Source organism: Zootoca vivipara, chromosome 4 (genome assembly GCF_963506605.1).
Source record: "Zootoca vivipara chromosome 4, rZooViv1.1, whole genome shotgun sequence".
Taxonomy (NCBI): domain Eukaryota; kingdom Metazoa; phylum Chordata; class Lepidosauria; order Squamata; family Lacertidae; genus Zootoca; species Zootoca vivipara.
The window spans coordinates 86,492,737-86,509,094 of record NC_083279.1 but is presented as its reverse complement, the minus strand read 5'-3'; the positions used below and the strand labels follow the sequence as shown (position 1 = coordinate 86,509,094).

General features: G+C 47.1%; 1 protein-coding gene across 1 annotated transcript in view; it reads right to left on the bottom strand.

Annotated features, from left to right (window-relative positions):
* MAML2 (mastermind like transcriptional coactivator 2) overlaps positions 1-15,980 on the bottom strand; it is a 143,883-nt gene extending 127,903 nt beyond the window's left edge. Inside the window, exon 1 of the mRNA XM_035116594.2 lies at positions 14,763-15,980. Within this exon, the coding sequence (XP_034972485.2) occupies positions 14,763-15,230 (468 nt within the window). The 5' untranslated portion in view covers positions 15,231-15,980. The remainder of the gene's footprint in view (positions 1-14,762) is intronic.
* Between the last annotated feature and the right edge of the window lie 378 nt (positions 15,981-16,358).

Genomic DNA, 16,358 nt, shown 5'->3' with positions numbered 1-16,358 from the left:
TGCTGTTGTTCACTTCTTTCAGCCGTTCTCCCTGGCGGGCGGACTAGGCAAACGAGCGCGTCAAAATGTTTTGTGTATGTGTTATATGTTTGCGTGTGTCTGTGCATTACCTATTTCAGAAACCTTTTGCCGCGCATAATGTTTACCCACCAGACTCGTTCAATTTGCCCGGAGCTATTTTGGTCTGCCCCGCAAATATGTGTGTTAAGCATCGTTATGAAAAGTAGCCAGTGTTCGTTGCTGTGTGCGAGAGAGAGGTGTTTCGGAGCTCAGAAACCTTCACTTGCAATTTAGAAAGGATAAAAATCACCAGAGGTTCCCCAGACTGGTTACTGGGGCTGGTAAGCAGAGAGTAAATGAATACTGAATATAAATTATACTGCATAAGTCATTAAGTCACAGCCTAAATAAAGTGGCGCTGGTGGGAAGACCTCAGGCATGGGGGCCAAATGTGACCCCGGCCAGCCTTTCCACCTGGCCTTTGACGTCTCTCCAGGCCACACCCACCACTTGTCCTATTCCCCCCCCAAAGGATTTTGCCTAGTTGAATGTACAGTATTCTTGAACTCTGATCATGCCTCTGGCTGGCCTGAATGGAGGTCAGAGAAGGGAGATGGACTCCCCCAAAAGAGGGCACAGAGATTTGCAGAATTTTTTTCAAGGGCTGATTTATGTGCATAGATGAAAATCACTATACATTTGGGAAAGCTGTTTTTTGTTTTGTTTTGCTGGGCCTCTGGACGCTTCTTGAGGTATCGCAACCAAACTTTTGCATGATGGTTCCTGAAACCAACAGGGAAGCTTTTGTCTCTGTTTGGATATGTTATAAGAGTTAAAAGGGGTCCTTCTCCGGGAGGGAGCCCGGACCTTCGGCAGAGCACAAGTGAAAGCCCCTACCGGCTAGTAAAATGACAGAGACCAGACCAGAATTCTAGTGAAAAGGAAGGCGGCTAGTTAAGCCTGATCTTTATTAAAAGCTGTTGCAACAGGGTGTGTCCCCCCCCCCCACAAGAAGGTGGGGGAGAGACCCAGAACAAAGGTGTGCAAGCTCTTATATAGAAATTTTTAATTGCCCGCCCTGGAGTCCAGGAACGCACCCAGAAACATCATAGATACATCACAGAAGAAGTGGTCTACAACAGAAATCTGAGTGTGTTGTTTTTATCCTGCCTGGCAAGTTACCTGTTAATGGTCATTTGACTGGATTACCTGGGGAGCCTGGCCAGTCTTTTGTAATGATAAATACGTAGTTCCTGAGCCAGGTCACAGGCTCACACCCTATTCCTATCTTAAATGTGCCCTTAAGACAGGATTTGTGAGGAAAGAGACAATGGGGAGGTTTCCCCACTTTGACCTTGCAGAGAAATATTTGAGGTCAATTTGTTCAGGACTTTTTTTCTGTGAAGTTTCAGACATGTGCTTTATATATACAGTTATGAACATTTATCTTTTATATATATATGTGATCTTAAAATTCTTATAACAGATACAACTGGACATTGTTTCGACTGGACCTTTTGAAACGGCGCTGATTTAATAGAATCTCAGAATTGGAGAGTTGGAAGGGACCACGAGGGTCATCAAGTCCAACCCCCTGCAATGCAGGAACCTTTTGCTCAACATGGGGCTCGAACCTACAACCCTGAGATTAAGAGTTGTTGGGTGAAAGATTCCTGCATTGCAGGGGGTTGGACCAGGAGACCCTCGTGGTCCTTTCCAGTTCTATGCGCTACCACCTGAACTATCCCAGGGATTTAAACTGCTGATTTCCAAAATGAGCTGATTTTTGAGTTCTTCATAATTCATGAGCAGGGCCGGATTTAGGTTTGATGAGGCCCTAAGCTACTAAAGGTAATGGGGCCCTTTATATGTCCAGCTGTCCTTTGTCAACAACAAATGGTCGCTGTTATTTGTGCTGCATATATGCAATATGGTAATTGATGGACCTAATAGGTATCTAAAGCCATTTGCACATGCAGACTGTAGGCACCCTTTCTATAGAAATGAGCAAACCGGTGATATTTTAGGGAGCAGGCTAGCAGGCCCATTACTTACACCATAGGAGCCTACACAACACAAAATACTGTTGCTGTATGTAGGTTTTATTTTATTGGCTTTCTATCTTATATTTTGGAAATATACATCCAGGTTTTTTCCCTTTAAATTTTTTGGGGGCCCTCAAGATAGTGGGGCCCTAAGCTATAGCTTGTTTAGCTTATACGTAAATCCGGCACTGTTCATGAGTAATGCCGGGTACGAGGCAGCTAGTTCAGAAATAATGGGTATAATTTAAACAGATATACAGTACGTCTAACCATTTTAGGGGAAGGCAACCTGTGTGCTTCCTCCAGTCCAGACACTGATGGGCAACTTAAAGAGCCTCGCTCTCCTCTTTAAACCAGACTTAGACAAGACAGCTAGAGCCTTCAGATACAGTGGAGCCTCGGTTTATGAACACCTCGGTTTACGAATTTTCGGTTTACGAACGCCGCGGACCCATCTGGAACGGATTAATTCACTTTCCATTACTTTCAATGGGAAAGTTCGCTTCAGTTTATGAACGCTTCAGTTTATGAACAGACTTCCGGAACCAATTACACCCATGCTTCGGGTTAAGTACGCTTCAGGTTGAGTACTCCGCGGACCCGTCTGGAACTGATGAATCCACTTTCCATTACTTTCAATGGGAAAGTTCGCTTCAGTTTATGAACGCTTCAGTTTAAGTACTCCACGGACCGTCTGGAACAGATTAATCCACTTTCCATTACTTTCAATGGGAAAGTTCGCTTCAGTTTATGAACGCTTCAGTTTATGAACAGACTTCCGGAACCAATTGTGTTCATAAACCGAGGTACCACTGTAGAGGGCTGTTCTCTGTAAAGTTGGACACAAGACCCTGGAGGGCCAGGCGAAAATAGAAGGGAAAAAGGAAGTCAGCCTGCACGGTTTATTCACGTTGGCTGTTATCACACTCCTGAGAAAACCCGCTTCATGCCACTTTATAAAACTTGCCTACCAATCCTCCAGACACCTGTTGAGGACACCCCTGCTCCAACCCTGCGAGCTCATTCAATATATTGGAGAGCAGCTTGGGGGCAAGCTGGTCCCAAACCACTCATCAATTCAACACAAACACCTGTTGAAGACGTCGATGGACCAGAACATGAAAACGGAAGGTCCGCAAGACTTTGAAAGTTGAGCGATGCAAAAGAGAGACCCGGCAGATGGAATGGTCCGTGGCTGGGGGCAAGAGAGGGGAACGCAGGATGTGAACTAAAGGAACAGGCTGTGTAAACACTTCTATCTGGGTAGGGCTTGCTCAAGGCCTCTTGAGGGAGCCTGGGCAACAGCAAAAGATCATCTGCAAAACTCTTTCAGGCCATCGGGTGGTTAATACATTACAGGAAGGTAAGCCAGGTCTTTCTAAGACCCTAAGGCTGTGCACAGATGTATATGGAAACAGGGTTGTTGTTTTTTGGCGGGTTGCTGTTCTGCTAATCCCACTTTCAGTATTGTGCATATGGCCTTCAGCTTAAAACCTGCCTCCCTGCTCTTCAGATGGGTTTCCTCACTTTAACTTTTGGGATTCCCCACTCCCAGCCCAGCTAGCATGGTTATCTTGCTTTAAATGTTTGTCCAGCACTTCTTCGACCTCTTTGTTTAATTGCTTCAGAAAAGGATGGAGGCTGGCCTTCTGGAATAGCATTAAGGACTAGCCAATCGACAGTGTGCTTTGCAAATGGCCAATCAGCATTGCATCAGATCCATCTTGTACCCAACCTGGAAGCAACAACCACAACCTCTTATCTGGAGGGCGGGGGTGGTATGTTTGTTCAAACTGCAGTGTCGAGGTTATCATTCCCTTTGAATTTGTATTGTTCACATGGAAAAGCATTGTCCTGCAAGTTCCCACCTGCAGGCCCAGATTCTGGTTTAGCACGAGATCTGCTCCAGAGTGTGCTGAATTCCTTTCCCTAGGAGAGACGGGTGTGCTTTCCATGTAGCTGCCTACAGCCAACGTTTCCCTGAAGACCCGACCTCTGTTGCGACTCTCCACAGGAGAAAATCCTTCTGCCAACAGCAATTATGCATGCATGTAGAAGTTTATGGTTTGCATTTGGTAGCATACGGCACAGAATGGATGCAAACCACACGTTTACCTGACCAGTTTCTTCTGAAAAGGATAAAGAAACGTTTCAGCAGAACCATGCATACACTCTGCAAAAACTACAAGGTAGAGCCCTCCTGCGATTGTACCGCTCCGGAAAACAGGCGAGGGGATTGTGTTTTTTAACAGGAACATAGGAAGTTGCCTTATATGGAAGACTTTCTCCTAATCCTACCTGGAGATGGTAGGGATTGAACCTGGGACCTTCTGCATGAAAAACAGATGCCTTTCCACTGAGCCATAGCCCTAAATAAATAAATAAAAATGGTAAAGGACCCCTGACAGTTAAGTCCAGTCGCAGACGACTCTGGGGTTGTGGTGCTCATCTCGCTTTAGAGGCCGAGGGAGCCGGTGTTAGTCTGCAGAGTTTTTCTGGGTCATGTGGCCAGCATGACTAAGCAGCTTCTGGCGCAACGCAACACCGAAACCAAAGCAGCGCACGGAAACGCTGTTTACCTTCCTGCCGGAGCGGTACCTATTTATCTACTTGCATTTTTTGGCGTGCCTTTGAACTGCTAGATTGACAGGAGCTGGGACAGAAAAACGGGAGCTTACCCCGTCGCGGGGATTCGAACCGCTGACCTTCTGATCGGCAAGCCCAAGAGGCTCAGTGGTTTAGACCACAGTGCCACCCGCGTCCCTATAGCCCTAGCCCTACCATGTTTTAAAACAAAAGCCTCACTGCTTGTAAAAAGTTTCTGTTGTTTTTTGCTGGTGGACCACTTTGGAACATGCAAAGACTTCTTGGAGGACTTCTTAAAGGTGTCCTTCCACCAACAGTTTGAAGTGGTACAAACCAGTAAGGACTCTGGCACGATACCTTCCCTCTTGCACATGATTAAGAACATAAATAAGAACATACGCCTAAGCACGATAGGGAAACAGTTTGGGAGTGATCTCTTGTTGCTTTCTCCCAAATTAACAGTAGTGTAGACGCAGCCTTGATCAGGTACTGTTTGCTTGACGCCTGCCCAAACAGTCCCAAGAGATGCCAGCAGGCCTGAAGCATTCAGGTACCAAATTTTGAGGCCAAATTTCACACCGAACATCTAAATCCGAAAATTATCATTCAGGGTTTGAGTAGCAGCCACTGGAAGGATCTGCACGTGTCTGGAGATTTGTGAACATTCGTTGTAGCTCCGTTGCCTCATCTGGATGGCGCAGAGCAGAGATTCGCGTCTCAAGTCGAAAGGTCTTAGTAACAGAAAGACACTCAAAATAAAGATATGGGGAGAGGCCATCACTCTAGGGCACAGGTTTTGAACATAAAAGGTCCCTAGCATCCTCAGTTAAAAGGATCCCAGAAGACAGGTGATGAGGAAAAGGTCGCTCTGCCTGAGAGAGATGTTGTCAATAGGGCTGACTCAATATATTTCACTGCCCAAGGCAAAGGACTGGTGGTTCCCGTTTCCCAAATATAGAAGCCACTTGGACCAGCAGTCGACACTTACTTCAAAGTAATATCCTCCATTTCAAATGAGGAAAACAGGCTAGCTCAGGAGGTATTGGGAAGGCCATACAAAACACATACTTCTATCCTGCATGTGACAAGTTGCCTCACTCTTGTCTAATGGTAGGGTCTGGTTGGTATGAAGGCATCTTCCTAGGAAGTTTCTGAGACTGCTGGTTCATTTCACTCCGTAACATTTACAGAAGTGGTAGAAATCATGGAGCCCTGCAGATGTTCCAGCACTACGACTCCCATCATCACTGGCCAGGCTGGCTGGAGCAGATGAGAGCTGTAGTCACCATGTTGGTTTGGTCTGCACTGGCTGGTGGTAGCTCTCCAGGGTTTTCAGAGCTGAGGATACCAGGGGTTGAAAACGGGGACCTTTTGCATGTGAAGCAGGCTCTCTCGACTACAAAGCCACGGTGCTGCCACCTTCCAGAATTCCCAAGACGGCTTCCAGAATTCCAGAATTCCTTCAAGGAATCGGCAAGAGAGACCTGTGTCTGGAGCGTTGCAGGTGATATTGCAATGGAAACCTCCCCATCGTCGAATCATGCGTTTCTTGGACCTTGTCCACGTGGAGGATTCTGGCACTTCTGCAGAGCCATTTGCATGTGCTGGCACGAAAGCAACCCCCCCCCCCGAGAGCAGGAATGTTGCACCTGTGTAAACTGTTGGGAGGATATCAGAGGCTTCAAATTATGACGTTTGTGGTGTGTGAGAGTATGCTTATTCCTGCCTTTCATCCCGGGCCCCCTTTGATGCCCAAATGCCCAGCCTCTCTCTCCTCCCACCCCCCAAATTCTCTTTGGTTAGAAGAGTCCTGCAGTAATGGAATGGCCGAGGATCACAGAATCGTAGAGTTGGAACAGACCACAAGCATCTAGTCCAACCCCCCCCCCTGCAAGGCAGGGGGTCATGTCTGTATGGACAGTGAGTTGACTGCACTTAAAGAACCAGGCTCTCGTATAGAACTTTTTCAAATGTATGTTGGAAGTGTAAGGAGAAGGAAAAGCATTCTGGGAAATCCTATATAATAATGTCCAAGTTGTCCCTGCGTCCAAGCTGTCCCGTGTGTCCCTGGGTCACTGCGCATGTGCCCCAGGGATACAGGGATTGGACAGCAGAGACTGCGCGCGCGCACTCTCCCCCCCCTCCGCCTCCTCCAACCGCCGCTCCCACCGGACACCGCCTCACTGCAGGGCACGTCAGGGAAGCGAGGGTGGAGGCCGGCGAAAGCCTCCTCACAACCCTCCCTGGCCGTGAGGAGCGGCAGTTGGAGGAGGCAGGGGGGGGAGAGTGCGCGCGTCCTTCCTGTCGGCGGCTGGGGGAGAGGAACGGAGGAGGAGAACGCGGCACTTTCTCCTCCTCCGTTCCTGTCCCCCTGCCGCCGACAGCAAGGACAGGTCCCAGGGTTCGGAGAAGCGCTGCGCAAGCGCTTCTCCGAACCCCAGGATTCTAGCGCCCGTTATTGAACGGGCTGAAAACCACTAGTGATATATAATGAGTTGAAAAAAAATGTTTAAAACAACGTTTGTGAAAAAACCAGAGGCGTTTTTACTAGGAATTTTAGGTACAGAGATACCAAAGGAGCAGAAACTATTATTTATGCATGTGACAACAGCAGCACGGATACTACTGGCCCAGAGATGGAAAGAAGATAAAGTCCTGACCCCCGAGACGAATGGTTGATGAAGATGATGGACTACGCCGAAATGGCGAAAATGACCAGGAAAATCAGAAACCAAGAAGAGAGGATCTTTAATAAGGAATGGGAAAAATTTGCAATGTATTTAAGAGAACACTGTAAGCAATTAAAAACGTTGGCAGGATCTGAGTAACGCTTGTAATGTACTAAAAACTAAGGGAAAAAATGGATTATTTAAGAAAAATAGAGAAAATATGTGAGGCAGTTGAAAAAGATTGAAAATGGTAACCATGGAAGGGTGGAGGGGAGTCCTAGGATTCAGAGAATCCTAAATGATGATGATGATGCTTAATGTTTGGATTTAAATGTGCAGTGTAAAACTCAATAAAGATTATACAAAAAACAAAAACAAAGAACCAGGCTCTCTGACAGGTTGTGACCCAACACCACTACGTACCATATATCTGAAGAAGTGTGCATGCACGCAAAAGCTCATACCAATAACAAACTTAGTTGGTCTCTAAGGTGCTACTGGAAGGAATTTTTTAATTTTGTTTCGACTACGGCAGACCAACACGGCTACCTACCTGTAACTACGTACCATGACTCACCTTTCAACCACCTCTGGTGTTATCACAGTAAAAAGGAGCACTTGCCTTAGGAGTCTCCTAGCAAATCTCAGCACCATTAACAAACTACTGTTTAAAGTGGCAGGATAGTGCTTTTTAATGAATAGTGAAGATGCTCCCCCTTCCAGTCATATTTCAGCATCATCGCATGGCTTCCACTGCAGTCAGTGGGGCTCACTCGGGAAAACTTCTCCTTGGATTGTATCCTACCGTGGGTTGCAGACCACGGCTGGTCCACAAACGCCATCGAGGTGTCCCAAAGAAAGACTGTTGAACAGGCAACTCCCCATTTACGTGGGGGTTGCGTTCTGAGGCACCGCACATTTAAGTGAAATCGTATTGGGAATGCCATTGAAAAAGTCTACCAACACCCTCTTAACCTCTGGAAACCCTTGAAAAACCCTTTAAAAACCCCTAAGCCACCATCACCATCGCTCCCTCCAAACCTCCCTGCTCAAACTCTACATGCTTCAAAGCCTTGTGGGATTGCTAGGTGCTATTTTCGCGCCATTTTCACCGTTTTTGTGCTCTTTTAGGGCTGTTTTTGTCCCTTTTCGTGCCGCTTCCATGTTCATAGTGATGTACACGGTCATGTGTACTTTGAATATGCATAAATGAGGAGCTGCATGTACCTGCCTTTGGCCCTGTGGGTGATTCAAACCCCCCACCCCATGATGCAGACGGCAGCCATTTTGACCAGAGCCAGATTATCGAAAAAGAGACGGCAGCCATTTTGACCAGAGCCTAGTTATCAATAAGGCCCTGGTACAGAACTTATGATTTTCATAGGGTGGCATTCAACTAAGTCTTACTCAGAGCAGACCCACTGAAATTAATGAACTAAGTTAGAGCCATTAATGGACATACTCTGAGTAAAATTTAGTTGAATACCACCCCACAATATAGTGCTGGTTTGGCCTACTAATTTTTGTCTAAACCAGTTTCTCAAACTTGGGTCTACAGCTGCTTTTGGACTACAACTCCCACCACCCCCAGCTAGCAGGACCAGCGGTCAGAGATGATGGGAAATGTAGTCCAAAAAAAATCTGGCGACTCAAGTTTGGGAAACACTGTTCTAAACCATTTTAACTGATAGAGGCCCTTCTCAGACCTTGTGGTTTCCTTAATGTGGCACCTATTTGGGTGTAGACACCAGCACTGAAGAAAACAATGTTCTTTAAAATGCAAATTCTGTGTGCATTTCTATATGCAGAACAACAAAAACGATGTTTATTAAGTGGTCAGGCCTAGACCCTCAGCGATTTTCAAGTGGAAGAAAAAGCTTGAGAACTGCTATTCCAGAGAACGGTATTATTATTTTTGCCCCATTTTGTTACTGTCATCGTTGCCTGGCTACCCTTTTTGTTTATTTTTGGTTTTAAAAAAACGAATCTAGACGTCTTCCCAGCTGCCACTCATCTGCGAGTGTCACCATTCAAAAAGTCCTTCAGAGTTCCTGCAACGCATCTCGCCGCGATAGGAGAACATATTTAGGGTCAGTTTCAGAAACTGGGAGCCTCAGACATCCCTCCGCCCTCCTTCTAGGAAACATCTGTTCAACTCAGCCACATGAAGAAACACCACTAATTTGCTGCACTTGTTTAGTGAGCTGAAAACATCTTTCTCCTTCTCTCCCTCCCAACTGCGTAAAGCTACACACACTTACTTGGGAGTAGGGATGGAGGAGAAATTTGATTCAGTACATATTTAAAGCAGACTCTCTGAAAACAACGTGAGAACCGAAAACACAGCTATCCTTGAAAATTCTCATTTCCCCGAATTTGGTGGTGCAGTTGTCCAACCAAGGATTACAGAAATGCATTCTGTTAGGGAAAGTGTGTGTAAAAATGAAGGGATTGGTGAGAATAGTGTACAAAAAAATGCATCCTATTAGGGGTAATTGCTTGCAAATCCAGGTGGCTCAGAGAGCCACATTTCAGATGAGGCAATTCCTCTAGGTATAGTTTTGCCTGCAAAATTACAGTGTTCCAGACTCCAGTATTAAGAGAGGAAACTTTGTCCTCAGAAAAAAAAGAGTGCATTCTTTTTCTTCTTCTGTACTAAGGAAGGGAGTAGAAGGATTATTTTTGAAGGTCAATGCTAGACAACTTTTTTTTTTAAACCCAACCCAAACAAACCAAGAAATGTCTTCAGCTACTGTGGGTCCTTGTGACCTCGGAGTTCTGCTTGGCAAAACATCTGTGCATAGGCTTTTAAGCCCTGAAAACTTTAATTAGTTGGGTTATCACATTACCCTCTTTTCTTTTTTGCACCTTTGTTAAAAATGCAGACCAGCCGGGCCTCTATTGCTAAACGCATTTAACTCGTATGTTGCCGCCATAACAGAGGAAACACAGCATAAACACAGATTAAGGCTGTGATTTAATCCGACATGGGTAGTACCACTATCCCCCAAGCCCTGGTGGCGATTATCAACCCCGACAGCGGTGCAAGCCACCCCACACCAAATGGCTGAGACATGCATGCAGCTGGCAGATAGCACAAGGTCAGTCACTCCCTGCCTGCAAAGGAATCCAAATCAAGGCTGTCTTTATTATGTCTTTGGTGTCTTGTGACTCCACCACTCTAATATATGGCCGGGGAGGGGGGAATTAACAGGTGTGGCCCCTGTAGGGTTTTTTCTCCCTAGTATACTGAAAGGCACAGAAACTTCTCCAAGTTCAGATGCTGGCAATTTTGGACACAGCTTGGGTGGTATAAGTTACTGGTTCACACAACACTTTGCATCTGCAGCAGACGAGCCTCCAGTTAAGACAGACAGAATCTTTATTTGCATCAGCCACTAGCTATAGCATTAAAATATAATGCACTGAGGACAGAGCTAGATGCTTAGCTATAGAAAGTACGTTCTGGAAGTTTAAAGGTAAAGGTAAAGGGACCCCTGACCATTAGGTCCAGTCGTGACCGACTCTGGGGTTGCAGCGCTCATCTCGCGTTATTGGCCGAGGGAGCCGACGTACAGCTTCTGGGTCATGTGGCCAGCATGACAAAGCCGCTTCTGGCGAACCAGAGCAGCACACGGAAATGCCTTTTACCTTCCCGTTGTAGCGGTACCTATTTATCTACTTGCACTTTGACGTGCTTTCGAACTGCTAGGTTGGCAGGAGCTGGGACAGAGCAACGGGAGCTCACCCCGTCACAGGGATTCGAACTGCCGACCTTCCGATCGGCAAGCCCTAGGCTCTGTGGCTTAACCCACAGTGCAACCCGCGTCCCGTAAGTCTGGAAGTTTACATCCATACAAATGGCAGAATAAATACAAAGTCCTTGTGCCACAGATAAAACAGGTGAACCAATAGGCTTTCTTTTGATTAAAAAACTGAGCAGTGTTAGGAAGTTAATCAAATAATAGATCTTATTCTAATTGCCCATGCTAATTTTTATTTTTGCAGTTTTTGCTGTTATCTCGATCTGCTAGAAGAAAAGATGCAGTAGCAATGGTTGAGTGCCCTGGTATGGATAGTAGCAGAAGGGTAACATCCTCACTCCTCAAATCTTTATAAAAGAGTGCAAGCTAGCAGCACATGGTCTGCTGACATTCACTTAAGTTGCTCATGTTCCACACATGGCAAAAGCAACCAAATGCTACCTTTGGCCATGACATCTACCGCGTGGTGCTGCACCAGTGGAACTGCCTAAACTACAGCCCTGCATTATTATGCATTATTTAAAACATTTACGTATACATCACTAACTATTTAAGAATATCAAAGTGGTGTGCAAAACATAAAAGTCGTACAACAAATGATTAAAAAGCAAAGCAATGTAATAAAGCACCAGTTTATAACCTGCACAGCGGCCCAACAAGTGCGCCCACCGATGTCAGTAATCAGGGGGTGCTTGGGTCAACAAGAAGGTCTTTAGCAGATGCTGAGAACCAAAAGCAGGTAGGGCGTGCTAGAATTCTCAAGGAAGGCTCTTCGGTATAGGGGGTCACCACGCTGAAGACCCTGCTCATAGCAGTCACAAGATGGATGGAAAATACGCCCTGTGCCGTTACGAGTAGCCAGGAAGCAGAACAAAAATACCCAGCAATTTTGGTGCAGGAAGGCAAGGAAGACTATATGAAGAGACCTGCTGGATCAGGCCAAAGGCCCATTTGGTCCAACATTCTCTTCTCACAGCGACCGACGAGGTGCTTAAGGGAAACTCCAAAGCACAGCAGAACCCTCCCTGTTTGCCACCCCAAGCAACTAGAATGCAGAAGCATACTTCCTTGGCAGCAAAGGTAGAAGACAGCCATTGTAAGCCACAATATTGCCATACGCACATTCATGGAGTGAAACAAAATAATCAGAGGGTTAATAATAATAATAATAATAATAATAATAATAATAATAATGGGGCATATATTAGGGCAGTTCCAAGAAGTGTCAAGAAGTACAGTACTGGGGAAGGATGTCTGCAACCCCCAACATCTGTTTTGCACGTATCAGATAACCCGCTGCTTGTTTATACCCAGCACACAGCCCCCAAAACTGAGTCTTGTACTGCTACGGTACAATCTTCCACTCATGCCACAGCTAGAAACTTCACCTGCCTGTGGCTTGTTGCAATCAATGGGACCATCTTATACCCGACACTCATACTGTCAACAGGCTGCAGACGGGAGCAGTGACATCTCGAGTATCTTTACGAAAAAGCTATGTCTAATTCTACAAACCTTACACGTCACTGTTATAGTATGGCCCTGATGGGCATTTAATTTATCCCTCTGGGTCTCTTGAAGCTTTATTTTGAGAGCTATTAATTGTGTGTATTTAAAATGGAACAAAACTGCAAACTTTGCTGTTCTATAACCCTGGCTTTGACATTTGCTTCTGGGTTTCTCAAGGTGAAACTCCCCTCTCCCGTAATGTGGTTTGCCTATACAGTAATCAAAAAACACTTACTGAAAAGAGTGCTCTTCACGCCCCAAAGTTAAGTTGGACTTTAGGGGATAAAATACACCAAATACTATGTTTAAAATGAAGCTGCGTTGGAAAGGGTTTGATTGTGAACTTCGGAAGCAAAATAATATTTGATGTAAGTAAGCAGCAGTGAAACAAGCAATAAAGGATAGAATTGTAGAGTTGCAAGGGACCATAAGGGTCATCTAGTCCAACCCCCTACAGTGCAGGAATCTTTTGCTCAATGTGGGGCTTGAACCCACAACCCTGAGACGAAGAGTCTCATGTTCTACCAACTGAGCTATCCCAGAGCTGGATGAGTCCTGCTGAATCCTACTACTGTAATGACCCACAAGCAGGGGAATAGCACTAAAGGAAGCCGCACTTAACCAGAGTCCTGCTGGATTTCAACAAAGAAATATTTATTCCAGTATCCTGTTCTTACAAGTGTCAACCAGAGGCATATAGGAAACCAGCAAGACAGAAGTAATGCTCCTCTTTTTAGTAGACAAACCACGCCAGCTCACCCATCACTTACCCACCACCATGTTTACTTAGACCCAGGTCAACAGCACCTGATGCCCAACCACATTCGTAAGGCTTGTCATCTCCTCTTCCAACAATTATGCAGTTTTCCCCTTGTTTCCAGATCTCCAGCAGAACTCATCCAACACGGGGGTCCTAACTGCTGAATTAACCTTTATAGGGTCTCATACTTTTCTCTGGGGTTCTTAAATCTCACCACCACCACGACCAAAGCCACAGATACACTGCAGGCAGAAAGTAAACAGGTGTAGCTCCCTCTCTCCCAATCGCAGGAAGCGAGGAGGCTATGAGAAAAACCCAGCTAGACCAGATTCAGTTCAGCATCCTGTTCCAAACAGCATCCAGCCAGATCCCTCTGGAAAATAATTGCATGAAGCCAACAGCCATTCCCCCGCGTCTGGTATTCATAGATACAGTGCTACTGAATGTGGAGGTTCCATTCAGTTGCGGCACGGCAATAGCCACAGATAAACAGATCACCCACTATTAATCTGTCCAAAATCCCCTTCTAAAAAGCCAACTAAGTTAGTGGGCATCACCATAATAATATAAGCTTCCAAAGCAGACATAGGCAAACTCGGCCCTCCAGATGTTTTGGGACTACAACTCCCATCATCCCTAGCTAACAGGACCAGTGGTCAGGGATGATGGGAGTTGTAGTTCCAAAACATCTGGAGGGCCGAGTTTGCCTATGCCTGTTCCAGAGTGTCTTTGAAGTGAGCCACTATTCTCTCTGCCTCAGCTTCTCGTCTGCAAAATGGGGGTAGTAATATACCTTGTCTGCGCTTACAGGCTGCTAAAAGGATCACTTGCACCCCACACGCCTTCCCCTGTTGTCTCCCCTCCTATGTCAAATTTCAGGTTGCAAGCTCCTCAGGGGCGTGACCCTGCGCTCTTGCTGACCGAGAACACAGCAATGTGCTTGTGCGCAAAACGAAACAGGTAGCCGGGCCTATCTAATGGCACGCCTCATTAACAACAGAGATACGGCTTGTAAAAATGGAGGATTGGGGGCAAGTTGGCGATGCAAAATGAGATTTTGTAATTTAAAAAACTCATACATATGAGAGACCATTGGTCCACCCTTCCAAACTTAGCCCTTGCAACTCCCCTCCCGCAGGGGCAGAATTTGCTAATATGGTGCCCTGGGCGAGGAGAAAATTTGGCGCCCCCTAAATATTTCTTATTTTCACAATAATTTCTTTTGGTACGGTTACTTTTGAAATGGATCTTCTCGAGTAGGTACCCGAATAAATATAGGTTTGGTTTTTAAAAAATAAATAAATAAATATTAGTATTTTGTGCCCTCTCAGCTCGGAGCCCTGTGCAGGGAAACTGCCCTAAATCCATCGCTGCCCCCTGAGCATGTTTGGAGGGAAGCTGAAGCAACCAGGAAACGAACAAGACTCACCGCAATCAGCGCGGGGTTCCTCTGCTCCCCTCCAGAGGCCGATCCGGGCTGCTCACCGTTGATCCCACTTCTGCCACCAGTCGTTCCGTTGCTGATCAGCTGCTGGCGATAGTAGTCCGCCGGTGGGGGCGCTGCAGCGTTCGCAGGAGGAGCCGAGGCCCCGATGCTGCCGCCGCCTCCGCTGTGACCATTGGCCGCCGCCGCCTTGCTGTGCTTCCCTCCTTTCCTGGCTGCCTGGCCGTGTTGCACCAGGTTGAGGAGTTGCAAGGTGCTCTCCCGCTCGCGGCCCGAGCTCTCCGCCCGGCCCCGCTCGTAGCGCCCCTCGCAGCTCAGGTGGTGCTGGCGGCAGATGGCGATGCGCGCCCGCAGCCGCTCCACGATCGCGCTGTGCACCCGCGGCGCCGCCACGGAGCCGCCTCCTCCTCCTCCCAGGAGACCCGGGGCTTGAGGGGGAGCCGTGTCCCCCATCCCCGCAGCCTCAGACCCCTGCTCAATCCCTCTGCTCTTTTGCAAAGGGGTTGTCGATCCACCCTCACTCGAACCAGAAACCGGCTCCTCTCTCCGGAACTGCTGCGAATCTTGCGCTCCTCTCTCCGGCAAACCGGGACAGATCGCTTGCCCGATTTAGTCCAGCGGGCTCTTTACAAAGTAGCCGCCACCGCCATCCTTTTTACAGGTCCCCGAGCAAAGCAACAGACTTCAGCAGCGGGGGGCGAAGCTGGCCAGCAGGGGCGGCTGCAGACTTGCAAGCAACAGCCATTTAAATCGCGGTGCAAACAACTGATAGGGGTTAATTTCCCCTCCCCTTTCCTTTTTTTTAAAAAAATCCACCACCACCACGAGGTCTGATTAAGGCTTGCTTAAAATCATCGCCGCAAAGTTTGTATAGCAATGCATTTTAAGAAGAATTTTTAAATAATAAATAGGCAGATATCCAAAGTTGGGTGGCGTGCTTTTTTTGGGGGGGGGGGAGAAGCCAATTGGCAAAAAAGGTATGGAAACACACACACACACCCTTCTCCTCTTGAGCGCAAAAAAGAAAGGGACGCGTGAAAGTGACCGCGAGCGTGGAGGAAGGGTCGTGCGGACGGGTGACACGAGGTTCGCCGGGCTCCCCCGCCCCCCTTTCCCTGAAGTTGCTCGCAAGAGCAGTGATCGGAATGCGCTGCTCCAGGGGGATGCGTTGGCTGGGTGCCGCAGAGATGGGAGAAGCGATTCCGAAGAGTTTTAATATTTGTTGCTTTCTCTTTCGCCTACCTCGGTCTTTAAAACCCGGTTGTTGTTGTTTTTGCACAGGCTCCTGCTCAAAGAGTATCTCCTTTTAAGTAAAAAGAAAAGCGGACGGCTTACTGGTTCCCGGTGTCATTAAGTTCAGACGCGGTTCTCCAATGAATCCAACCCATGCTTGGGAGACGCGGACGGGTAGATTGTTTCTTTGGAGGGTTGGCGATCCTTAAGTGTCCCTCCTTCTCGTGCCACAGAAAAAGGCCAGCTCCGATCTCGATGCAAAAAGCCCTCCCCGCATCCTCGTGCTCCTTTTTGTCTACTTCCAGAAAAGCTGAGCAAAGCACCCAGGAACGCGGCGGGGGAGAGAGA